Raw genomic sequence first — 24,437 nt, forward strand, 5'->3', positions numbered from 1 at the left:
ACAGGATGATCGTGTGACAGATCCATCCAATGCTGGATGACTACTAGTTAGACCTATATAATGATGATTATTCTCCAGGTTCATCGACTGTATTGCACCACACCGCATTAAGAATTGGTATGTACAAGTTCCAAGTGTAACGGAAGATACGGTCACGAGATCATAGTCCAAACTAGAATATTTAACCCACACCCATCTCTCAGAATCTTCTCAGTCGGTCCTTGTATGACTTCTTGAGTATTCAACCATCCGAGCGATCGGCTGAGTCTCGCCGGTATATCCGGACCCATCATGCAATCGTGAGTTGAACGTGCCTTCAACCTGACCATCCTGATACTTATCACTAGGTTTACATGAAGCTGGTCTAGCTAACTCTGCTCCTGTGTTGTACTGGGTGGTTTCCATAACACTTCTCAATTAAAAAGCAAATAAATATCAACGACATGGACGCCAACCGCCAGTGCGTGCAAATTCGAGGCACCCGCATCGTTCCCAGGAACGCCAACGACCAGATTTACTGCACCCATCAAGATGTCAGCCATTACCGCCGACGTTTAGCCGTCCTTGTAAATGGAAGTACGTTGCTCCACCCCGTATTATCCTCGTCGATCATATGGTGATGCTAACTGCGATCTTCCTTAGTAAACATATGGATAAACATGACCGTCCTTTCAAATGTCATGAGCCGAACTGCAACAGAGACAGGGGCTTCACCTACGCCGGTGGTCTCTCGCGCCACCATCGTGAGGTCCATAAAAAAACATCAATGGACCGCCGATCATGTGCCCTTACACAGACTGCGGTCGTAGTTCCGGGGACGGGTTTACGCGGCAGGGGAACTTACAAGCAGACCTAGGTCGTCGGCATCTACACACCAACGACGTTAGTTGTGGTTCCACTATGCAAGGCAATCCCCGGGTTAGCATGGGCATTCCCGCCAACCATTTACCAGTCGCGATTGTCGATCGTTGCCACGAATATTCCGCCGGTGAACGCTTGTCAGAGACAAATGATGCAGCTAGTCTTCGTAACGAATTCAAGCAACTGATTCGGGACGTTCAGGAGCAGAATCGACGCCTTGAGGAGCTGGAGCATACCGTGACTGTACTACAAGCCGCGATTGCCTCATCGTCCCATCTGCAGCTGAAGAAGCAATATGATCCTGTCCGAACATAAGCTCCACAAATGATATGTTAGTCTGTCTACCTATCTGCTAGTCATATTTGGTTAGATCTTCTCGTTATACATCCTCATGTGCCCCCTTCGTATGTTAGATCACACACCATCAACAGCAACCACCACAGAACTTTGAACCCATTCGTTCTGCCGAATATTAGTATATACTGTTTCAGCTTGCTCCGACAGATCTACATAAACCAGGTGTTAGATACGAAAACGTAACACCTGTAGCATTTTGAAAACAACCTGTAAAGACAAGCTAGCGTGGTTAAGTTGCACCTGAATAGCAGACCTTGTCTAGTGGGAGGCCGAATATTGCCGGAGCTGGGCTAAATCTAGCGAGGCAACAAGTACTATTAAGGAATGATTTATCAAAGCACTCAGTTAGGCGCCTGTACTAGCAATGCAAATGAACAGCTACCATAAATATTAGGGGCCGTATAAGTACCAAGTGGTCAAACAAAAGGCTCCTCGTTTTTCAGTTCGCAATTTTGGAAATGCTCCTCAATGCATCGAGATGAACAGTCATACGCTTCAACATAATCGACCCTCTTATGATGGCCACGTCTCCTTCGGGGATAACAGGCCTCAGCAAGAAATTTCGGGAACAGTACTCGCACATACTGCACCGGATGGTTTTTACAGAGCCCGGCTCAACGATTTCACCAGCGACATTCTTGGAGATTTGGCAGATGGGTGGATCAGGTTGTTTGAACCGCAGCCGGACAATCTTGACAACCTTTCTTCGCCTCATGCATAGACCTGTGTTCTTTGAAGTATGTTTCGGCTTCCTCCTAAATTTCCATCATATCACGCATCCCCATAAGTTCAAACATGAGAATGATCCTGCACACAAGGGCGGAGCATAAATATCTCGCAACTACCTTCACTGCGTCCTGCCCGCTGATGAACAATATGCTCGAGAAAACAAGTGTGCCGTAGATAATGTGCAAGACTGTTCCAGTCGACGTGCACCAGGAGCAAATTATGAACCAATACGTTTCCTTTTGGTCATGGAGTGTCGCAGGCGACTGTCGTGCAGTCAGTTGGAATTCCGCTTGGAGCATCCTTGCCCATGAACGCTCGCCAGGTCTTGACTCTGAGCTTTGGCAACGGAAACGGAGTACCACTGCCAGGCATCCTATAAGATGGAGGGGTACTGCTAGGAAAGCCCAAAGAGCGGGATGAAAGCCTGTGTCCGAAGAGAAGCTGCAAACTGTTTTGACACACAATTCCCAGCTGACGTGGGCCAAGTTGGCGATGGCAAGAAATGCGAAGATATACTGAAGGGCGACTATGACTGCCGCTGATAATGGTGTGAATCTGGGCGCGTCGATGCTCTTAGACCTCTTTCGAACTAGATCGATCGGACCCCGATACTCGAACGTTCGGATGGGAGAGGCCACTGGCGCTCCGCATGCCAGGAGCAGCGATAGTAAAGGCCGCCGAAGAGTCAAAAGACCAGTCTCAACAGTGCTCGACCCAACCAGACACAATGTAGTGGGAAGGAGGCCCAAAATAACACCGGCAGCGGCCATATTTGCTTTCAGAGACTCGGTGGCCTGGCTTAGCAAGCAATGGACCATCCTTCCAGATTGACATCCGCCATAGTTGCTCGGCTGACAGGGTCTATCCTCTCTGTAGGCGTCATATGTGGGCATGCATGCTTTCATGTAGATTGTCAATATCCCGCGATATTGAGGAAACCACAGCCGGAAGTGATCAGGAGCAGCACACGCAGTGGCGGTGAACAGTAACCAGATGAAGAGCAGCTTGGCCATGACTGCTGGTCAAGGGCCGGCAGAGACTTGGCAAAAACAAATAACCAGACCAGGAGGCTTGTAGCATCGTGCCTAGGAAGCTTGATTAAATAAAAGGATCTGGATGCCTAGCCTGTCCTGGGGCCACCGAATCAATTTAGGCCACGCGCGCAGCCTTAAGAAATACACTTTTGAAACAGGGCTTTGAACAGCCGCATTGCTATAGACAGGTATGTGAGCGCCCAGGCGCAGTCCAACGCAGGCGTGAGGCGCGAGCTGAGCGAAGCAAGCGGCTTGGCAAAGTGTGGAGCGAGCTAGCCAGACCTTCACCACTCCTTGTCCTCATCTATTCAGAAGCTGCTGAGACGATCACGTAAGTGGCCTTGCCCCTTTTTCACAGTCTCCTCAGTGCTAACTACTCATGGTCAGAAGCTCACAAGAACAGATAGCGCAACTTTGAGGTTGTTAGCGAATAGAATCCAACGGGAGTGTCCTGGCTAGGTCCCTCGTATGTGCATTAGCGTGGCTGTCTTGGCAGAATCGGCATCATGCGGCCAATCACGGCCACACAGGTCCAGCTGTCGTTGCTCTCTTGAAGCGGTTGCAGTATTAGACTAGCGCTTAGATAACTAAATTTAGCTAAATAATAATCCATGTATCAAGAAACAATGCAGGTGCCCAGAAGTGCCTTGAATTTATAGCCCCAGTTATTGTTCTTTCATCGCCCATGGGAGTACCTGACCCTCTTGGCCAAGGGACTTAAGTGGCGATGCTTCGGGGTACAACAAGCCGTAGGCCCTGGCGAGGGCAGCGACACATGCTCTTACATTGGAAGTCATGTGATGACAGAATAAGCAAGCTGGAGCATGATCCCAATCTGTTACACTCAGGGATGGACAGCATACTCGCTCGAAATGATTTCCAATTCCTTAATATTTTGACTGATTCGTAAAACTACGCCACTCTATGTTGGAGCTGGACTCCCATAACGAGTTACAAGGGGCATGGTCGATATATTACGCTATTGCGGTCTAGCGCCATCGAGTCACCTGACAATAAGCAGCAAGAGACCCTCACTCAGCTGAGTGACCTGTAACTTCCTTTAGCACAAACTGCGGCATCTCGTGTGACTTTGATCATGGCATCGATTCTTCACTAGCACAGATTATGGACTCTAGATTGGAAATAACTATGGTCCGGTCACGGTAGGAATTCACCAGTGTAGGTTTGATCGCGTATCTGCCGATCTGAACGTATAAAACTTACACTATAGAACTATAGTTGGCGAAACGGAACAAATATCTATCTACTTTAGATTAAGGGTAGTGCTAGGAAAAGGAAGACTATAATATCGATTAGTCTTATTAAGGAGCTTTTACGGGTATAAAGTAAATCTAATATAGTAACCTATTTTTTCTACTAAAATACTAATAATAAGCTTATAATTCTTCACTTTCGCAGACCAGATATGGAGGTAGTATATGGACTCTTCCTGGTGATACATCCACTACATGAATGCAGAGACAAGAGGAGCTGGATGGAGAGAGTCACAGTCATAGTTCTGCTCACGTATAAGCTTTTGCTGCAGCTACAGAGTAAGTGTAATGAGTTGCCAGGTAGGACACCTCTTCACTAGGAAGGATGAGAATTGGACTTAATTAGGTACCTAAAGTACAAAATGAATATCGCATTGCCATTCTCGTGCTCCGCGGCTACATCCCAGATGCAGTGGGGAAAAGATATCAAGAACAGAAACAAAGTAAAAACAAAAGAAACCGAGTTCTCCAAAATATCAGCCTAGCCACCCCGGGTCCATGAGCACATCCATCCATTATAAGACCCGGGATGCAAGCGACTGGCTATACCTCAGCTACCAAGAAAAGCCATTTTGTGCTAAAGCATGGGCCCGAGCTGCCTGGTACGCCCCTGCTCCACGGCTCCAAGGTGGTGAGGTTGAACCCGCACCACCCGAGACTGCGGACGAGCTCCATCTCATCAGGGTGCTGCGAGCGCTTGACGCAGGCGACTATCTGGGAACAATCAAAGGCGTCGATTCCCGCCAGTTCGAAAAGGGCGATTAACCTGTCCACGAAACAGAGATGTAAGTGACCCACCAGAGAAGTAGGAGGTAAATCATGCCCATGAAGAAAGCTACTACTCACCCAGATTTGAGACCGTGCCCGAGGGCGCCGTCCTCGAGGAATACAAACAGCGTTCGCTCGTCGCCTTCACCCGCCACAAAGCCGCGGTAGATTGCATCGCCACTGTAGTCCCACACTTCAATCCATCTCTGGATCCGAGGACGTTCGTGGCCCTGCCCGGTCTGATGTGGATGCTGGCGTGGATGTTGACTTGGCTGAGTCCGTTGGAACGTACCCATCCCCAGTGACTCCTGCCTCGCGCCAATCCTCTCACCAAGGAATGTCGTGGACAGTCTGTCACAGAAGAGCCTCTCACACTCTTCCGGGATGGTGTGCGTCGCCTCCCCTTTGGCTTTGGACTCGGGCCAGTTGTTCCCGGCCCAGCTGAGCGATCCGCCGGGCGCGGAATACTCGAGGGGAGGTCTTGACGTACTTCTTTTAGACCCTGAGGGGACCTCAGGGATACCACTGTGCTCCTGTGTGTAAGAGAATCGGCGGTCAGCATGGATGCTCGCGGACGAAGGGTGGCCTAGGTGCTGGTGTGGACTCACCGGCGCCCAGAGTAGTGCAATAGTGGAAGCCGTGGACAACGGTGCTGCCAGACTCGACGGCGTAGCAGCTGGCCATAACCGTCGGCTCCTGGGTGGGAAACCGCGTCATTTGATTGTGATTACTACTGTGGTTACTCATGTATTTCGCCATGACGAATTTGATCGTGGTGATTGTTGGAAGAGATGTTCTGAATAAGGGTCGATTGAGATTGAGGTATAGAAGAAGTGGGTTGATGGCAGGCAAGTGTGGAAGGGAACATGTATGGTTGACGATGATGAGGGAAGGAGGAGGATGAAGCGGAGGTGAAAGTGAGGTCTGGGGAGTTTTCGGTTGCGGTCACCTGATTCTGGCCACACCACACCGTCTGTCTTGTCGGGCACGTACACTTCTTGTCGGGAAGCGATGGTCTTGTGCTTTCATCATGTCAGGCTGTTTTATTCTCGTTGGCTGGATCTTTCATTGCTAAATCCCCTTTCCATCTGGACGTGAGACTGTCGCGCTGGCCAGTTAATCGGATACATAGTCCGTTGTCTCTTCTTGTAGGCAAGTAGATAACCCGTTCAAACAGGAGTTATTGATAGTTACCTGGATAAACTGACTGACGGTAACTACAAGAGCAAGCACAAGAATCAGAGAAATCAGAAAAGAATAAGGATTTGTTAGTTAGTTAGGCACCTTTGCTAGAAATACATGTCATGATTGATCCTGAAAATGCAATCCTCCCGCCGAGGCCATGCATAACGAATATGGAAGCAAAGGCCGTATACAAAGGGGGCAAAAGAAAAGAGAAGAGAGAACATGAGTCAAGAAACACGATCGCTCTAAGAGAAAAGAAACAAGAAAAAAAAAGACAAAAAGAACCGGTGCAAAAAAGGGGTCTGTACATGGAAACGCCCAAGGCTGCACGCAACGCCAGATTCTCCAGTCACAACCAGATGTAAAAAGTGTGTAAATCGCCATCAATGCCATCATCGCCATCATAGCTCCCGATAGTCACTTGGTCGTACCCGCCGATTCCGCGCCTGATGTCGTTGCGGGTTCACAGGCTGCCGGAAATACGGCGAGTCTTCTTCACGCGAGTACGGCCCGCTGAACGCAGTCCGCTGCTGGTTAGCAAAGTTGTTCATCCCAGGGGCCTGGAAGCCAGCGTTCTGGTTCTGCATTGCGCCCATCGGGCCCATCGGGCCCATTGGGAACATCATTGACGGGTCCCCAGTGAACATGTTCGGAAACCCGGTGCTCTGATCCCCGTACATGCCCGCTTGCGGGTTAAAAGGCATGTTCATCGGGTTCCAGCCGGGCCCCATCGCATTGGGGAAGCCGTTTGGCATGCCCATCGGGTTCATGAATGGCATTGTGTCGTTCCCAAAGCCGCCGTTGGAGAATGGGGGCATCATGCCGAAATCGCCGAAGGGCAGCTGCGGGTTGAATGGCAAAGCTGGGTTCGCAGGGTTGGTGGGTGTCTCTTTGGGATTGCTATTCGCCGCGGTGGTGTGTTTGACCGCAGAAGCTTCAGGCTGGTCTTCGCTTTTTTGTTTTTTTGGTGCATTACCAGGGTCCGCACTATTCGTCTCGCGATCTGGCGCCTCCTCGGCTGGCCTCTTCTTAGATTGTGTGGATGCGTCGTCTGCTTCTTGGTGGGACGGAGACCGCTCCTTCAGTCCGGCTTCTTTGGAGGAGTCCTGTTCAGCAGCAGAGGTGCCATTCATCGACAGACCATCCTGTCCCGCCACTGGCTGGGGCTGCTTTTCCTTCTCTTTCTTAGCCTCGGCCTTTTCCGCTTCATAAGCTTTGATTTTGGAGGCTGCATCATGGTCGGGCGTCAAGTTATCAAGTAGGACTCCCTCCGTAGAACAGCCGGGGCAGACAAAGTCACTTTCAATCAAGGCATTGGAGATACAATCATTGCAATATGTCCTGTGACAACATGGGGTTTGTGTGGGCTCTAAGAACATCCTCTTATCAATTGGGCATTCCAGACCCCGAGCCTGGAGCGCCTTGCTCTCCTCGGCGGCGGCTGCCTCGGCTGCCGCCGCAGCAGACGCCTTGGTCTTTTCTTGGTACAGCTCCCACGCTGCTTTATCAGGCCTTGCAACGACAAAGTCCCCATCGGCGTTCACCATGACTCCCGTGTTCCTGGCGTCGTCGTTGGACCCATCGGGCGCCAAAGACTCCGGTTTCTCAACCTTGGTCTGTAATGATCGGGGGATGCCGGTGGACCGCTTGACCCGATATTTGCCGTCGAACTTGGGGTCGTTGTTCGTCGGGCATGCTTGGATCCAGTGGCCTAGAACAGAATGGTCAGTCTCAACCGATGAAGGCACGATGGGACACAGGGGAAAACGGAGCAAAGGTACCTTTCTCTCGACAACGGTAGCATAGATATCCGGGAGGAGGAGGGTGGTCAGGGACATTGACGGGCTTCCCCCTGCCACGGCCGAATGGCACCGGGGTCGCACTGCGTAGACATGTTAGCATCCTCAATCATACCCGATAGTACGCAGCACACTCACTTGGCCATCTCCTGCTGCTGCTCCTTCCACTGACTGGCTTGCAGATTAAAGAGCGCATTAATCTTTTCCTCCTCTGTCTGCGCATTGTTGAGCTCCAGCATGTTGTTGACTGATCCGCCCATCCCCGGTATAGCCCGATTCGTCGACGGTTCGGTGCGGGAGGCATTGCGAGCATTGACAGGCATTTTACCAGAGACATAGCGGGCCGCACCACCTTTACCAGGGCGAGCCGCTGGCAGTCGGCGGGCAATGACGGAGGTGGATCTGGGGATGATGGTTGTGTCATCGTCGTACTCTAGCACAGGCGGGTTAGGTTGTAATCCATGGCATTGCAGTTCGGACCAGAGTTGGTGTCACCTACCTTCTCCAGTGTCCTCAACATAGATTTCCAGCTCAAAGTCGGTCCCATCGCCCAATCTACTCTGGCTGATGATCTCGCGCTTGAGCTCAAAGACGGAAATACCAGTGCCATCGAAGGTGACCCGCGAGGGTTCTTTCTGGGACTTGAATTTGAAATGAACTGACGATGACATTGTATTGAACTCTGTGGGAACCCGAGAAAGGAGAAAAGGGGAAAGAGAACGGGTGGTTGAATTCAGACTGGAAACTTTTTAGAGCACCCTCAATCACCCAGGCACAAGGAAGCAGGGGGAATGGCAGCAGAGTAGGGGGGTACGGAGTATGAATGACGGAGAAACGGAAAGGGACGAAAGCCAGCCAAGGACAGTATCTTTGCGTCAGGATACTGCGTGGTGGAAATCACAACGAAGAGGGTTTTGGTTCTTTATAGGCAGCACGGTCGACAGGCTTCTGGTCTATCGGAGGGAATGTTCGAGAGGGTAGATTGAGAATGAATCTTTCTCTTGAATGCTGAAAGGTGAGCGGTCACACTGCATACAAATGAAGAAGATCAAAGCACTGAGGACAGTGATGACAAGGATGACACGGATGACACGGATGAGAATACAACTGTCGAAGACAGAAAGGAAAAAGAAAGGAAAACTGTCGCTGGATAAGAGACACAGATGTGAAGAAAGGTTATAGTCCTTCGTTTTTCACAGAGCCCCCTCCGTCACCTGGGAACAGTCCGGGCGTTTGGTCTCACCACCACAGGACGCGTAGACAAGGGGAGTATCACGTTGGTGTCAGTCACAGCTCTTCAGAGGCACAGTTGGCGATGATGCCCATTCACGGAAAGATCGGGAGTGGAAAGTGCAGCGTTCACCGGATGTCGGGGGATTGCCGATGATGTCGGAGATGTGAGGAGGTGAGGTGGTGCGTGAAGTGGTGAGGTGAAGTGGCGACCGGAAAAGTCCACCTGACCGCCAACCTCGCCGCCTTGCTTATATCAGCGAACGCTGTTTCCGGAACAGGAAGTCTTACGAGTGTAAATAGCATGGTCCTATGTAGCGTCATTTTAACATAAAGTCTATCTATTCAAGGACGGAACCCCCATTTACACATTCTCAACATAGCCATCCCCAGTCTCAAAGATCCGCCTCGAACTGGCGGACCAGGAATCCCTCCGCCTGAAGGTGATCCTTCACCTGGCTCACAGTGTACTCTCCACGGTGGAACTAGGGAAATTTCAAGTCAGCAAATTCCTTCATATACGCCCCAAAAAAGATAGCCTCATATTGGACACTTACCATGCCTGCACCCAATGCTGCATCGGTCGTCGTCTGGCTAAAAACCTCCGCAAAGTGACCCGGCACTCCAGCCCCGCTGGAGGCTATGACCGGGATCTTAATGGCCGCCTTCACATCGCGGATCAGCTCCAGGTCAAATCCACTGTTGCTGCCGTCCTTGTCAATACAGTTGAGCAGGATTTCACCCGCACCCATCGCCTCCACCGCCTGCACCAGTTGTCTCACATCCATGTCGCGGGTCTCCCGGCCGCCCTTGACCGTGCACTGGTACCAGCAGTATTCCTGCCCATTGGCATTAGGATAAGCGGTCTTCAAAGTGTGGTGGGTGGTGTCCTCCGGTCGATCCACGTAAACTCGCTTCGGATCGACGCTCACCACCACTGCCTGTTTCCCGTAGGCATTCGAGATCGTCTCAATGGCGGTGCGCCCGCTCAGCCCGAACTTGTAATAGTCCTCTGCGGCGAACACGGCATCAGAGCCGATGCTGACCTTGTCTGCGCCGGACTTGAAGTACATGGTTGCGACATCCAGCGCGGGGATCGCGGTGCCATCGGTGTCCACCGTGTCCTTGATGCCTCCGCCGATCGTCAAGGGTACGAAGACCGTCTCTGATGTCCGCCGCAGAATTTCCAGCATGGGTGCGTCTGCCACGGGGCAGTTGCGGAACGATGTGATGTTCAAAAAGGTCACCTCGTCCGCTCCTTGCTCATAATACTTCTTGGCCATGTCGACGGGCTTTCCGAGGTTGCGAACCTGGCCGCCCGCATCCACCCCGCTCTTCTCGCGCACGTCATATTGATCACCCTTGGTCACGACGAGATCTCCGTTGTCATTTGTCCGCACATCGAGGCAGGCAATCACCCGACGTGTGAGTCCGTCTTCCTTGCCCGCAAGCAGGTCCTGGGGAAGAGATTGGAACTGGTCCCCGGTCAAGAACGCGCGGATGGCCCGTAGCCCCGCCACGCCGCTCTTCTCAGGGTGGAATTGGGTACCGAAGACATTGCCCCGGCTGATTGCGCCAATGAACTCCTCCTCGCCATAAGTGGCCGTCGCAACGGACCAGCCGTCCGCTTCGAGGACTCCCGCCGTGTAGGGCGCCGCGTAGGAGTGCACGTAATAGTACTTGCTGGTCGGCCTCAATCCGTAGAAACTCTGCTTCTTCACCTCAAGCCCCGTGTTCATGGCCGAGTTCCACCCGATGTGCGGCACGCTCTTGGATTTGTCGTCGAACTTTTGGATGCGCATGGGAACCACGCCCAGACCGGGGACGTTAGGGTCTTCTTCGGATCCCTGGAACAGAGCCTGCAGGCCGACACAGATACCCATGAATGGCTTTCCAGCTTCAATATGCTGCCGAATTGGGCCCAGGAATCCGCCCTGCTCCAGTTGTGAGAGGCAGTGGCCGAAGTGGCCGACACCGGGAAGGATCAATTTCTACCGCACGCAATGAACATTAGTCCCAGAACAGTGGCCACAGTTTTAGAATTTCATAAATTGCAGCTTCTTCTTTCACATACGTCAGCGTTCTTCACATCTTCGGGGGTTTTGACCCATTCCACTTCGTATCCGACCTGGTTGATCGCATTGACCAACGAGCGGATGTTCCCCGCGACGTAGTCCAGAAGGTGAACAGTCGGCATTTTGGGGAGATGACTCTGCAGCCACAAAGGCAACTTTTGGGCAAACAGCGGATGAGGGAGGAATTGAGTCCAGCATGGAAGGGAAGATCGGAGTCATTGATAGCCCCTCCAAAATTCACCCGCTGAGTCATTTCCCTTCGCTTTTCTGCCAGGCAGAATGTCGGAATGGCCGGCGGGGAAGGAAAAGTACTGAGTACTTATGACTGGGCTTATTTTGCTCCTTACAATGAGTACCCGCTACCTGCAAGTACACAAGAGCATACGGTCTGTTCCCTGAGGAGCGAATTTGCCCTTGTGTGTATCTATTGAAATTGACGACATTCCTTTTATACTAATCAAAACTCAAGAATTATTATGTGCGGCAGAGCCACCACTGACCGGCGATCAGTTCAGCAGCCTTCTCAGCCACCGCGTACAAAAGCGCCTCCTGATGGTGACTGACCACCGTCGCTGGCAGGACACTGGCATCCACTACCCGCAGTCCCTTCACACTGAACACGTATTAGAAGACGATGGTTTTGAAATATCAAGGCCAAAGAACAGGATCTGGATCAAAGCAACGATTTTTTTGTTGCAGGCCTTTCGATGCGGTTGATGCTTTGGCAAATATTGCGGTACCTGGTTTCCGTAGAACGTCAATTAAGGAACCTAGAAAATAGACAGTCAGTCAGATACCACCGCATTGCGTATTCGCGACGACTAGCTACATTATACAGCACAACCTTCTCTGTCCTGGAGGATCACAAATCTATGGTTTGCCTTTGGGAGAATAACTAGTCATTAGATCCAGGCTTAGGTATAATGTGATGAGTAGCTACTATCATGCATTTCCTGCACCTCTTCGTCGCCGAAATACCGTATGTGCATGACTACTCTCAAGTCTCTGTTCGATATATTTGATGCCAAAAATAAACGTGAGAGTACTCCCATCGAGATTTTCCTGGCCTTTACCATCAGGACGCCTCCAAGGAGCTGCAAGGAGGCGAAAGAATAATTAATTGCTCATCCTGTCTTTCTTCCTTATCCCTGGCGGTTGCATCTCTTCAGTGATTCGTTACCAATGGGATAATATTCGGAGAAAAGCTGATTGATGAGCATTTATCCTCTGAAGAACATGTGCTCCCGGACTGGTGGACATTTGCAGGTACATTCGAGGCGAGTTGAAAGATGGCGTTGGTGGGGGATGTTTGTGAGTATTAATAAATCTATTAATTAGAAAGGGAATGGAAGATCCGCCCTGTTGTCTCGTCTATAAATTAGAAATCGAATATGGGCTCATGAAGTCCTGTCTCCAGTTCCAACAGTGGCACGATCTGACCACATGGACAATGTGCTCTTATTATTGGATTCGGACCTGGCCGCAATACTGAGCGCATGGCATGTGGCATTAAGCCAGGTCTAGATTTTGGACGGCTTATTTTTACTTCGAAATCGATTCTTGGGTTCTTGATTTCACATTTGGTCTATCCGTTTGTACCCCTACTACTCAGCCAAGCATACCGGCTCATCTATATGCTCACACATGATATAACTGTGTGTCTTATCCTGACCCCTCTATCTTCTCTCATCTTCATCATTGTCATAATCGTCATCGTCGTCAAGATTCGATGGTTATTTTCCGAGCGCTCAATCAGAGCCCTGCAGATAAATCAGACCATTTGACGGCTAAACACAGATTATTAGCACGAGGTGATAGAACAAGTGATGCTGAAGGAAGATCTTACAGGGCTAAATTGTCGCAGGCGTACACCTGCAGCCTCAAGAATGGCCGCACTCTAGAGGGTTGCGTCAGTTGAACGTTCCATTTGATTCACAGCTGCCGGCACCGACTTACTTCCGTGTCCATATTGTAGCCCTGGGAGTATACAACTTCGGAGATGCCAACCTGGGCAATCTTTACCGTGCAAGTCAAGCACGGGCATCTGCGCTCATGTATGAGAATAAGATTTGAAAAAAATGAATTCTTTTCAAGTTGGGACTTACGTGTCACAATAAAGAATAGCGCCCTCCCGAATGCGTTCTCTGCCAGCCTCCAGCAAAGCGTTTTCTTCGGCATGGAGACAGAGACAGGTGGAGAGGCCAACTCCACCACCGTCGCCACGGTTGCATCGGGGGCCTAAGCAGCGTTCAGCAAGACACATGGGATACTGTCATTAGAGGGAAGGGAGGGTGGAGGGTGGAAGGGGGAGCTCATGCTTCTTACATCCGCCTTCGTTGCAATTAGCCAAGTGTCGAGGGGTACCGTTGTAGCCCGTGCTAATGACTCGTCGTTCTCGGACGAGTACACAGCCCACTCGTCGTTTCATACAGTTACTTCTCTGAGCAGCAAGAGAGGCGAGTTGCATGAAGTATTGATCCCAATTCGGTCGTAGACGCTGCTCATCGGCCAGATCCAGCACCTGCAGAGACTGGTGAAGTTCCTCCAGTGATGAAGAGGAGTTGAATAGGCGCACTTGGGCTCTGTCGGTGAGATAGACCCGCCCAATGTCCTTTTCATATAGGTGACGGTCGTTCCATAGCACGAATTTCTCCAGATCAGGTGGATCTAGTTGTCTTCGCCAGCACCTACATCATACAAAGGAAATAAGTCTGTCTGTCTACGTGCCACTTGCAATCGCTACCATTCTCAGAGATACATGATTTGGGGGTTTGGGCCACTAACCGGTCCGAGAATCGTTTCCAACGAAGGCTGACGGGGGCGTCCACGCTCACCAGCAAGAAAAACGGCCGCAGTAGAAAGCGGTCAAGGGTCGAACCATCTGCGATGTCTGTAGTCACCCATTTCTCTTGCCATCTTTTCAATGCGAAATCTAATAAGGCATCGGGGGTGTCGAACACCAGGTCAGACGCGTCTCGGTTCTTCCTGATTCGCGAGGCTTGTAATCGCAGGTCATCCTCGGGCTCGTCGGTGATGCGCTGGTGGTATTTGCTGTCTAGCTCGAGGAGCTGGAACCCTTGGTGCTGGATCAGATACTCGGCAATCGCATGCTTGCCAGCGCAGATGCCTTCCACGGAGGGGTTAGTTCATGTGGCACAGCAGAGAGAGTGTTCGGCTGACCTCCGCATAAGCCGATGAGCATTCTGAGGAGAAACAAAAAGGCCACAAGACCAGACCACTGCAGACGAGGAGGGTCGTGGAGTGTGGGAGAGGCTGAAGGTGGAATAACGTGGGACTTTGAATTTCCACGAGGGCGGGTCACGCGATGGGCACGCGGTCACTTTATTTTCATCCTTTTCTACCCGCGCGGTTCGCGCCCCGTCGATTACATCACCCCCACTTCCCCTCCACAGCTCCTACTCTACTGACTATACCCAACTCACAACAACAGGACTGAAATAAAAGGACTGTATATTGCCTCCTTTTACACCCTCTCGGACTCCCGGTGGTCTGTGATTCCACCCCACCACGATGCAGTACACGCCATATGCGTCCGATATTGAGCTGCCGTTCTACACGGCACTCGCCTCGCATAAGATCAACCATGACATGCTGGACGACTCCGCTCGCTCCATGTTAGGGCTCTACGAGATTCGCCCCGCCGACGCGGACAATGCTAGCTGTCGAATGCAGATCCATGGAAATGCGCTTGCAAATAACGAGTACATTCCACGATATTCCCATACCTATATTCGGACGTTGACCCTTCAGGCTAACGAGACGTGCGCAGAGCACCAACAGGTTATTACCGTGCAGAAGGCATGATCAAGAATGTGAATACGATTGAGGAATATCGCAACATGGACAAGCCACATATGATCCTCCAGGCAGGGAAAACGGTACGAGTGTGCCCTCGGAGCTACTGAAAATCACAAGGAGCAGTGATGTACTGATATGGTTTATGATATACTTATACTGATTGGAGATGCAGATCTGGGATGCCATCAATGACGGTACCATCTACTCGTGCCCATCCCTGCTATCATCCTTCATCATTATCTCTTTTGCCGACCTGAAGAAATATAAGTTCTACTACTGGTTTGCATTCCCTGCCCTCCACTCGGATCCGTCCTGGGTCCCAGTGGGCTCAGCTGATCATCAAGCCGGGGAGGCCTCACCCCCGGGGGAATATCTTGCTTCTCTGGATAGCACTGCCCTGGTAGATGCGGTGCAAACCTGGAGTTATGGAGTCGATAGCCGACAGCGCGGATTCTTCCTAGCCCGCAAGCAGCGGAAGAACCCAAGCAACTCGACCGAGAGCACCTGGAGAATCGCTTCGTTATCGGAATACGAGAACGGCTTTTTCACCGGTGCCGCACCCGATGACCGGTATGTCTGCTTCGCGGATCCGTCCAATTATGAGAGTGCTCCGGGCTGGATGCTTCGGAATCTGTTGGTCCTTGTGAAACAACGGTGGGGTCTGGACCGGGTGCAGATTCTACGATATCGCGACGTTTTATCCAGACGTGATCAGGGTCGTAGTATGGTGATCCGTCTGGAATCCACGCCTGCGGGGAATATTTCCAAGGCGGCCAACACCCGGCCAACGCCCGGCCAGATGCCGAAAATCACCGGCTGGGAGCGCAACCCTGCTGGAAAGTTGGCAGGAAGGATTGTTAATTTAACGGAATACATGGATCCTATCAGGTACAGTGTTCACATCGGATGGAATGAGGCTGTCGACTACTAATCTTTCGTCTTTTGGGACGGCGGACAGGCTGGCAGACCAATCAGTCGACCTCAATCTCAAACTCATGAAATGGCGCATCAGCCCGTCGCTGAATCTCGAGAAGATCAAGCACACCAAGTGTCTTTTACTCGGGGCTGGTACGCTGGGGAGCTATGTCTCCCGCAACTTGCTGGTATGTACCACTGTCCTCGTTGCGCAACTGGACTCTTAATGTACAGACTAACACATATGACTTCAGGGGTGGGGGGTGAAAAAAATCACCTTTGTGGACAAAGGCACTGTTTCATTCTCCAATCCCGTCCGCCAGCCCCTCTTCACGTTCGCCGACTGCTTGAATGGCGGCGCACCAAAAGCCCACCGAGCATCAGAGGCCCTGAAGGAAATCTATCCGGGAGTTGATACCGTTGGGCATCTTCTTTCGGTGCCCATGGCGGGCCACCCCATCATGGATGAAGAGGCGACACGGGCAGATTTCAAAGCTCTCCAAGAACTCATTGACGAACATGACGCCATCTTTCTTCTCATGGACACCCGAGAGTCACGTTGGCTACCTACAGTTATGGGGAAAGCAGCGGGGAAGATTGTAGTGAACGCAGCATTGGGATTCGATTCATTTGTTGTAATGCGCCATGGAGTTTCTGGGGCCGAAGATGCACCGGCGGATCTGGGATGCTACTTCTGTAACGATGTCGTTGCGCCCGCGAATGTAAGATGTAACCCTGGGCTTTGGTTGATGCCAAGCTGACCCCCACAATAGTCGATCAAAGACCAGACTCTCGATCAACAGTGCACCGTCACCCGCCCTGGAGTCGCTGCGATAGCCTCTGCGCTTTTGGTTGAACTGCTCGTATCGATCCTTCAGCACCCACAGGGCGCCGCAGCACCAGCCCCACTGACCCGTAGTGACGATCGCGGGGATCATCCTCTTGGGCTTGTGCCACATCAGATTCGAGGGTTCCTTGCAACATTCGAGAATATTACCGTCACCGGCCAAAGTTACTCATGTTGCAGCGCTTGCTCGGAGAAGGTGGCCAGTGCATACCGAGAACAAGGCTGGGAATTTGTGCGAAAAGCCCTGAACGAGCCTGGGTACGTGGAAGAACTAAGCGGGCTCAAAGAGGTACGTAAAACCCACACAGAGGTAATGCTAACTTCAATCCCCGGGTATTTCTGACAAGCCACCAGGTTCAAGAGAAAGCCGAAGCAGCCCTGGCCGACATCGAGTGGGAGGAAGGTTCAGGGAATGACGAGCTTGAGATTCTGTAGAGAGCAGGCAACCGTCATTTGAAATCTGTTGGGGTTTGGTTGGCGCCAGGTGAATTCGGTTTCATTCATGGTTTGCGTTCGAGACCAACGAAAAAGGCCTCTTTGGATTCCTGTCAATTGCGTTAGCTAATAGCCAGTGGTGCCTGGGAAAAGACAAGGCGGACGCTGCGGGATGACTCGGGCTTGAGTCGATGGACCTTCTGAAATAAGTCTTTCAGCTGTTTCTCCAACTCCTTGTCTTCTGCTCCTTGGTAGAATTTGCAGACAAAATGCCCACCTGCCTTGAGGACGTCCGAACTGAAGCGTAAAGCAGAGTGACAGAGGTCCTATCCGGATAGATTAGTACAGTTTCATGTGCACTAAGGTGGCCGTGCGGAGCTCATACCATACTACCCGCATGATCTCGGAAGTTATTTCCACTGGTGTTCATCATCCTGTTATAGGGATTACTTAGACTTCGTTTCCAGAAACCGGACGTCTGGTGCCAGGGAGCAGACATATCGCTGAGAACCACGTCCACCGTCCTTTCCTGTCTTTCATCGGCAGTTCGTGCTGCATCGGCGTCGGCATTGCTGGCTGGCTCGAGCAGACTGGGATTGGCGTCATCGATGGCCCCGGCCTGCCGAGGTCGACCCCTATTAGGGTTGCGCAAGAACTCTTGGATATATGCTTGGACTTGGGGCGCCAGGAAGTTCCCCTGAATGGTGGAAACTCCTTTGGGTGGTTGCGCCGGGATGATATCCACGCCAAGGACCCGGCCGTTGGGCTGAGTCCGACTCGCGGCTACCTGGGATATCGATTTAATACTCAAAGATTCATCAGGCGGGCGTACATCAACCTACTTGTGACCATGACCCTGGTGCATAGCCCTAGGGGGTCAAGAATGATAGATTAGCCTGGGTCCCCCCCCTCTTACCAACACGGTGAGCGACAAGCATACCAAGTCGACAACAGTTTGTCCACTCCTGAAAATCCGGTATTTTTCATCGATCTACACCTGTCAGAGTTCCTTGGTTCCTGTGGGGGAAGCAAGATATTATTAGATCCTTGTGGGGATGTCATAGTACCTGCAACAGCTTGAACGCAGCTCGGCTTTTCAGGCCTTGCACTGTCGCCTCTCTCGTGAATTGATCCTTATGCTGCCGAGCCTGCCAGCGCTTCGACGATGCTTGACGGATCTGGCCAAACAGCCCCAAGCCCCAGACAGCTCGAGGCTGGGCCGAAGAGAATGTAAACATGACGTAGTAGCTGGAGAGAGGAGGACGAGCTTTCGCGGAGGAAGAAGGAAAGGTGTTCTGCCGGCAGAAACGACCGGCACGCGACGCGGAGACTCTCTCCACTTGGCGAGCTCCCAACGCGCTACGGGATCTAGGGTGATGTACAGGGCACGAGAGAGAGCAGTAATCATATTGAGAATAGGATTAAGGTTAAGATTGATGTGGGATTCATGATGTATTACTATCGCATTCGGTCTCGCTTCAAGGGCGAGAATCCCACGGCCGCGCCGAACCCTCCACCGCGAGCTAATCGATCCCCACCCGATGCAGCACTAGACAATGGTGCAGCGAGCACCGAGCTGCGCCCGGCTCCGAGAGTCAACTTCCGTCCCGGTTTACGGAGGTCAGGTATATCCTCATTCTCGTCTTCGTCCTCGAACAGATTGCGCTCCCGCTGAGACCCAAGTTTCCGCCTCTTTGCTTTCGCCGGACCTTGTTCCGCCAGCCCATCATGTAGTTGATCCTCGGGCTCCGCAAGAGGAATATTCCTGACAGGGTGACTGAGATGCTGTTTCGATTCCTTTGCTACTTTCGATGCTGCAGGTGGTCCCACTCGTGCGAGTGGCTTCGTCTTACCAGCTTTCGCCTTGGTGAGCGCGCGGGTTGGGCCTGCTGAGTCGCTCGGGGATAGTTCTGGGTCACTCGGGTCATCGGCGCCACCGGGCTTTCGCATTGATGTATGGCTTTCCTTCACTGCCTGTTCAATTTCCTCTTCGTCCACATCAGAGCTCATTGAGGTATCGCGAGGGGCGGCACCAGTGCGGTTCAAGAACGGGGTGATGGAAAATGCGGATTTGTCGCCCGGCAGCGCGGATTGCCTCTTTGGCTTCTCTTGCACCCGCACCGCTCCTGGGGTAGCAATGGTCACGCCGCCATAGGGGTCTGCGCTGGGGCCGGGACGTTGGAGGGGAACCATTCGCGATCGTGGTTCAGCGCCATCCCCTTCGCTACCGCGGATGTTGCTGCGTCGTTGCTGCAAATCGTGCTGGGCTTCCTGGAGCTTGTCCTTAGTCGACCGGAGTTGCCCACGCAGCGTTTCGAGCTTCCCCTCAAGTACCGATCGCTCTTTTTCCCATCCCGCATTCTGTTGCTTGCCATCTCGTTCGTGCTGTTGCTTTGCTCGTTGTTCCCTTGTGACGTCACTTTGGAGCTCTTCGATCTTGCATGTGAGAGTGGTGATCTGTGCCGCTTGTGCGGAGCTCTTCGCACGCGTGCGTTCGTGAGAATGCTTCTCATTTTCGAGCTGAAGCTCTAATGAATTGAGTTGTCGCTCCATCGCGTGTTTCTCAGCCACCATCGCCTGTTGGGAGGAATCCTGCGTTTGCAGCCGCTCCAGTTCGGATTTGAGATTTGATAGCTCTCGTGAGAGATGAAGCTTCTCGGTGAGAAGCGTACTGTAGCCGCGTGACGTATTATGGAGTGTTGCAAGCTCCTCCTGTCAGAAATCAGACTCGCACCCCCTTATGATAACAGATCTTGGAACAGGTAATCGCTCACCTTCAGCCTCTCGATCTCGCTTGACGAAGCCTGCACATACTGATCTAGGCGATCAATTTCCTGGAAGGCTTCATCCAATTGAAGACGTGCCTCGGACTGGACCCGTGTAAACCCAAGTAATCGCTCATTGGCCTGGTCGAGCTGTGACCACAAAGCGTCGCGATCGAATTGGAGAAGCAGATGTTCCATCCGCCTCACACGGTCTCGCTCCGTATCCAGCAGACGCGCCGAGTCCGCAATCGCCTTTTCATATTGCTTTTCAAGACGCGCAGTCTTGATGGACATCTCGCACTAGATCAGTCAGTCCGGAGGATCTAGTCCAGAAGAATAAGCGACGTACATCCAGCAGCGACGCTTCGGTAGCCCCTGCCATGGTGCGTCCGAGTTCTTCAACAATCACACGAGAACGGTAGCTATTTTGCGCGCTCTCACCATGCGCCCATTCGTCGACTGCGGAGGAACGCGTCCCCCGGTGTTTTGGGCGGGGCGGCCCTTACGTAACCCCTTGGGGACACCTTGCACTCCGTCCGCAACGGAAGAGCTGCAGTTGCGGACCCAAGCTCCCCATCTTCTCCTACTCCTGTCATGCCAACATGAAGCTCTGGTCCGCTCTGTTCCTGCTTGGCTCGGTCATCCCCGGCGTCCTCGCCGCGAAGCCTTCGCAAGACAAGTTCCAGAAATATCAATCCCTCTCGCGATCAGGCCCGGTTGATCTGGACAATGCCGCCTTCGAAGAGCTCACGAATGGCCCCCGAGACTACTATGCGGCCGTCATTCTGACTGCCATGGATGCCCGCTATGGCTGCCTCATGTGTCGTGAATTTGATCCCGAATGGGACCTCATTGCCCGGAGCTGGAACAAAGGCAACAAGCCGGATGGGTTGAAGATGGTCTTTGGGACTCTGGATTTCGATCAGGGCAAGACTGTATTCCAAAAGGTGTGACCCCTTCTGGGAACCCTACCGCACAACGAACGATGAACCCAATGGCTGACTCAACCCTCGAACACTCAAAATAGCTCATGCTCCAAACTGCCCCCGTCATCCTGCTCTTCCCTCCTACTGTGGGACCTTTCGCCAAGGTGGAATCCGAGCCTGTGAGGTTTGACTTCACGGGGTAAGTGAGAAGCTCAGGTTTATGATTCAAGCACCGTCCACTCATCTATTCTCTCATTTCCAGGCCAATTTCCGCCGATCAACTTTATTCCTGGATCAATCGTCACTTGCCTGATGGCCCTAAGCCTCCCTTGGTTCGACCCGTCAACTATATGCGCATCGTCTCGGCGATCACAATCTTGATGGCCGCCGTCACGCTCTTCACAGTCATATCGCCCTACGTGCTACCTATTATTCAGAACCGCAACCTCTGGGCCGCCGTCAGTCTGATCGCCATTCTTCTATTCACGAGCGGTCAAATGTTCAATCATATCCGGAAAGTTCCATATGTGGCTGGAGATGGCAAAGGTGGCATCAGCTACTTTGCGGGCGGATTCCAGAACCAGTTTGGCCTGGAGACACAGATTGTGGCTGCCATATGTAAGACAAACCCTTTCCACCCTTTCCTTCTCGTGGGTCAATCCACGCCACGTTCTCGATTCTAATCCCAATTCTACATAGATGCTGTCCTCTCGTTTGCGACCATTGCCCTCGCACTGAAGGTTCCGCGCATGGAGGATGTCAAGGGACAGCAATTGGCAGTCTTGATCTGGGCTGGCGTTCTTTTCGGGACGTACAGCCTTCTCCTCAGTGTGTTCAAGACCAAGAATGGTGGCTATCCTTTCTACCTACCCCCGTTCTAAAGATCAATCGCACCCCACCTCCCCGCGCGCCCCAGGGGGTTCGTCACAGCGGAATGTTCTCCGCAGCAAACAGCCCAACTCATGTACTTCCCAAATGTGCCGAACGTACCAACAATGCCGCACAATCTGGGGTTGGGCTGGCTTCTTTCAGAAAAGAGAGGTGCCATCGTCCGACTACTGGTCTCCAGGCTTCTCCTTGTCGCCGGCGACATCCTGTATTCCACTCCTGTACACTCGTAGACCAATGCAATGATCATGTTGCATCTGTTCAGAACCCTTCTCTGCCTACTTGATTTTTGTAATGATCAACCGCAGATCGACACAAATCCATGGAATCATTGCGGCCACCCTTCTCCCTTCGGGGCTGCAGGGTACTATGCTAGCAAGAATATTAGAGGCGTCTCTACTGAATCTCCAATGCGTGGGTATCTCGTAGTATTATGAGTTAAGTGTATTATACCAATCTGAGTAGTATACCATTCAGCAAGGATGCAGTGGAAGATTCGGGCGATTCATCACGATCAATGATTTCCCCCATTTGCATCTTTTGACCGCCCTCAGCAACTGAACCACCCTCCAACCGCTAGCTCTTCGTAGCTCCGCTAGACCTCTCACTTACACCCACAGAGGCTTCCCTTGGTGGCAGTTTTGTTAGTCGCAAGACAGCGCGCGGAGGTGGACGAGAGTGGAGTTAACTTCTCGCCTCGATCGTCATGTCTCAACCTACCGACGCCCGCATGGGCAGCATGCTGGCCTCATCTGCCACAGGCACAACGTTCTTGATCATGATCCAACTGGCGTCAAGGACCTTCACCTTCACCTCGAACCAATTGATCTTACGTACGATGTCGCCGATCGTGCTGGGTATCGCCGCTCAACTGGAGCTTTACCAAGTAACGATCCTGTATTTCTCCAGGGAAAGCATCCGGATAGCTATCCAAAGACAACCCCTGACGCCAGCGCCAGCACCGTCTCTGGGCAGGAAGGAACATACGAAGTCGGGACCAACTTCCCCGCTAGACCAGCTCTCAATTGCCTCCCAATCGGTGGTGAACGTGTCCTATCTAAGCCTGTGTCTCGGGTTACCCTTCACGATTATATTGACCTTGCTTTATCAGTATCTCGCGCCAACGCAGGCAGCAGATACCCCTTTCTTCCAAACAAGTGTGGCTGTCACAGGATTGGCCTCCTTCTTGGAACTCTGTATAGAACCATTTTTCGCCGTCATTCAGCAGCGCATGTGGTATGAGAAACGAGCCGCCGTCGAAATGCCAGCGGCATTTCTTCGAAGTCTGACGACGTGTTCGACCTTCCTATGTGCTTCTCGCCTCAATCAGCCCGTCGGTGCTTTACCCTTCGCCCTGGGCCACTTGAGCTATTCCATTGCTCTCCTCTTCGGCTACTGTTGGTCCATGCTCCGAGGAACAAGCGAGAGGCAGTTCGCGTTTCTTCTCACCAGGATACCATCTAGGTAAGACTGTCCTCCTGTTCCAGGCACATGGATTCAGACCATCATTAACCATTCCCAGGGATACCTCGGAATACCTTTGGGGTCGATTCTCTCGTCACTTGACATCGCTTGCCGCGAGTGTCTTTTTCCAATCCCTGGTGAAGCATCTTCTCACTCAGGGTGATTCAATGATGCTCGCCGCCATGTCTACCTTGGAAGACCAAGGCATTTACTCGTTAGCGGCCAATTACGGCGGTCTTGTTGCTCGCATCATATTCCAGCCCCTCGAAGAAAGCAGCCGAAATCTGTTCTCGACACTGCTCAGCCCGGACGATAACGGCAAACGGAATGACACCCAAGTCCGAGCTGCCAAAAGGCATTTGATCGACATTCTTCATGCCTATCAACTCCTTTCGCTCCTTATATTTCCACTGGGTCCTTTGATGGTTCCGCATGTGCTTCGTATTTTGGGTGGCCAGCAGTGGGCATCAACCAAAGTGGGCGATCTGCTGTCCCTCTATTGTTACTATATTCCATTCCTGGCGTTCAATGGCATCACGGAAGCATTTGTGTCATCAGCGGCCAATTCACGGGATATTCGGAATCAAACCTTCTGGATGGGCGGCTTCTCTGCATGTTACGCCCTGGCGACCTACGTGTTCCTGGAAGTAGGTTCCATGGGTGCATATGGGCTTGTCTTGGCCAACATGGTGAACATGGCAGTCCGAACTCTGTGGAGCTATACCTACATTCGAACCTATCTCCACCGGCACGGAATTGGCCTAGGTGGCGGAGAAGTGCGCATGCGCCCTACTAGTTACATCATTGGAGCTATTGCAACCACGGTCGTGGCCAAGCAGGGATTGTCAGAGCTAAGTGGGGGTATCATGCCTGCCATTTCATTCTGTGGTGTCTATGGTCTTTTAATGTAAGTCAGATCAATTGCCTGCTCTTGCGGACACCGGGTCTAGAAACTAAATCAATAACAGGCTCTATATGGAAAAAGAGTACATCGCAGGACAGCTGACGAAATTGCGGCCAGTCATATCTTCCCGCACAAAAGGAGCCAAATACGAATAGATATTTT

The 24,437-nt window shown here is 51.9% G+C and overlaps 9 protein-coding genes across 9 annotated transcripts; 4 read left to right on the top strand and 5 right to left on the bottom strand.

Moving 5' to 3' along the window:
- Positions 1-443: 443 nt before the first annotated feature.
- Positions 444-1,176, top strand: N7482_010215 (uncharacterized protein; the record flags this gene model as incomplete). Its single annotated transcript, XM_056692339.1, has 3 exons — positions 444-576; positions 643-748; positions 810-1,176. The coding sequence occupies 3 exons, from the start codon at positions 444-446 to the stop codon at positions 1,174-1,176; spliced, it is 606 nt and encodes a 201-aa protein (XP_056538296.1).
- A 3,622-nt stretch (positions 1,177-4,798) lies between these two features.
- On the bottom strand, positions 4,799-5,740 carry N7482_010216 (ornithine decarboxylase antizyme; the record flags this gene model as incomplete). Its single annotated transcript, XM_056692340.1, has 3 exons — positions 4,799-5,021; positions 5,102-5,525; positions 5,632-5,740. The coding sequence occupies 3 exons, from the start codon at positions 5,738-5,740 to the stop codon at positions 4,799-4,801; spliced, it is 756 nt and encodes a 251-aa protein (XP_056538297.1).
- Positions 5,741-6,609: 869 nt separating this feature from the next.
- On the bottom strand, positions 6,610-8,678 carry N7482_010217 (cleavage polyadenylation factor subunit MPE1; the record flags this gene model as incomplete). Its single annotated transcript, XM_056692341.1, has 4 exons — positions 6,610-7,919; positions 7,990-8,090; positions 8,146-8,440; positions 8,507-8,678. The coding sequence occupies 4 exons, from the start codon at positions 8,676-8,678 to the stop codon at positions 6,610-6,612; spliced, it is 1,878 nt and encodes a 625-aa protein (XP_056538298.1).
- A 954-nt stretch (positions 8,679-9,632) lies between these two features.
- On the bottom strand, positions 9,633-11,434 carry N7482_010218 (imidazoleglycerol-phosphate synthase; the record flags this gene model as incomplete). Its single annotated transcript, XM_056692342.1, has 3 exons — positions 9,633-9,722; positions 9,795-11,228; positions 11,312-11,434. The coding sequence occupies 3 exons, from the start codon at positions 11,432-11,434 to the stop codon at positions 9,633-9,635; spliced, it is 1,647 nt and encodes a 548-aa protein (XP_056538299.1).
- A 1,626-nt stretch (positions 11,435-13,060) lies between these two features.
- Positions 13,061-14,514, bottom strand: N7482_010219 (deoxycytidine monophosphate deaminase; the record flags this gene model as incomplete). The annotated part of the gene is made up of 7 exons (XM_056692343.1): positions 13,061-13,099; positions 13,159-13,209; positions 13,269-13,356; positions 13,418-13,550; positions 13,638-13,999; positions 14,097-14,439; positions 14,493-14,514. The coding sequence occupies 7 exons, from the start codon at positions 14,512-14,514 to the stop codon at positions 13,061-13,063; spliced, it is 1,038 nt and encodes a 345-aa protein (XP_056538300.1).
- A 329-nt stretch (positions 14,515-14,843) lies between these two features.
- N7482_010220 (putative autophagy ubiquitin-activating enzyme ApgG) lies at positions 14,844-17,328 on the top strand (the record flags this gene model as incomplete). Its single annotated transcript, XM_056692344.1, has 7 exons — positions 14,844-15,034; positions 15,103-15,211; positions 15,304-16,019; positions 16,090-16,234; positions 16,301-16,768; positions 16,820-17,182; positions 17,248-17,328. The coding sequence occupies 7 exons, from the start codon at positions 14,844-14,846 to the stop codon at positions 17,326-17,328; spliced, it is 2,073 nt and encodes a 690-aa protein (XP_056538301.1).
- Positions 17,329-17,450: 122 nt separating this feature from the next.
- On the bottom strand, positions 17,451-20,475 carry N7482_010221 (RlmE family RNA methyltransferase; the record flags this gene model as incomplete). The annotated part of the gene is made up of 8 exons (XM_056692345.1): positions 17,451-17,654; positions 17,714-18,115; positions 18,171-18,197; positions 18,269-18,319; positions 18,396-18,687; positions 18,788-20,040; positions 20,103-20,393; positions 20,443-20,475. The coding sequence occupies 8 exons, from the start codon at positions 20,473-20,475 to the stop codon at positions 17,451-17,453; spliced, it is 2,553 nt and encodes an 850-aa protein (XP_056538302.1).
- Positions 20,476-20,695: 220 nt separating this feature from the next.
- N7482_010222 (OST3/OST6 family protein) lies at positions 20,696-21,900 on the top strand (the record flags this gene model as incomplete). The annotated part of the gene is made up of 4 exons (XM_056692346.1): positions 20,696-21,040; positions 21,121-21,218; positions 21,282-21,637; positions 21,719-21,900. 4 exons carry the CDS (start codon positions 20,696-20,698, stop codon positions 21,898-21,900), a joined length of 981 nt encoding a protein of 326 aa, XP_056538303.1.
- A 713-nt stretch (positions 21,901-22,613) lies between these two features.
- Positions 22,614-24,282, top strand: N7482_010223 (oligosaccharide translocation protein RFT1; the record flags this gene model as incomplete). Its single annotated transcript, XM_056692347.1, has 2 exons — positions 22,614-23,371; positions 23,430-24,282. The coding sequence occupies 2 exons, from the start codon at positions 22,614-22,616 to the stop codon at positions 24,280-24,282; spliced, it is 1,611 nt and encodes a 536-aa protein (XP_056538304.1).
- Positions 24,283-24,437: the final 155 nt, after the last annotated feature.

Source organism: Penicillium canariense, assembly GCF_028826845.1.
Source record: "Penicillium canariense strain IBT 26290 chromosome Unknown utg000008l_segment0_segment0, whole genome shotgun sequence".
Classification (NCBI taxonomy): domain Eukaryota; kingdom Fungi; phylum Ascomycota; class Eurotiomycetes; order Eurotiales; family Aspergillaceae; genus Penicillium; species Penicillium canariense.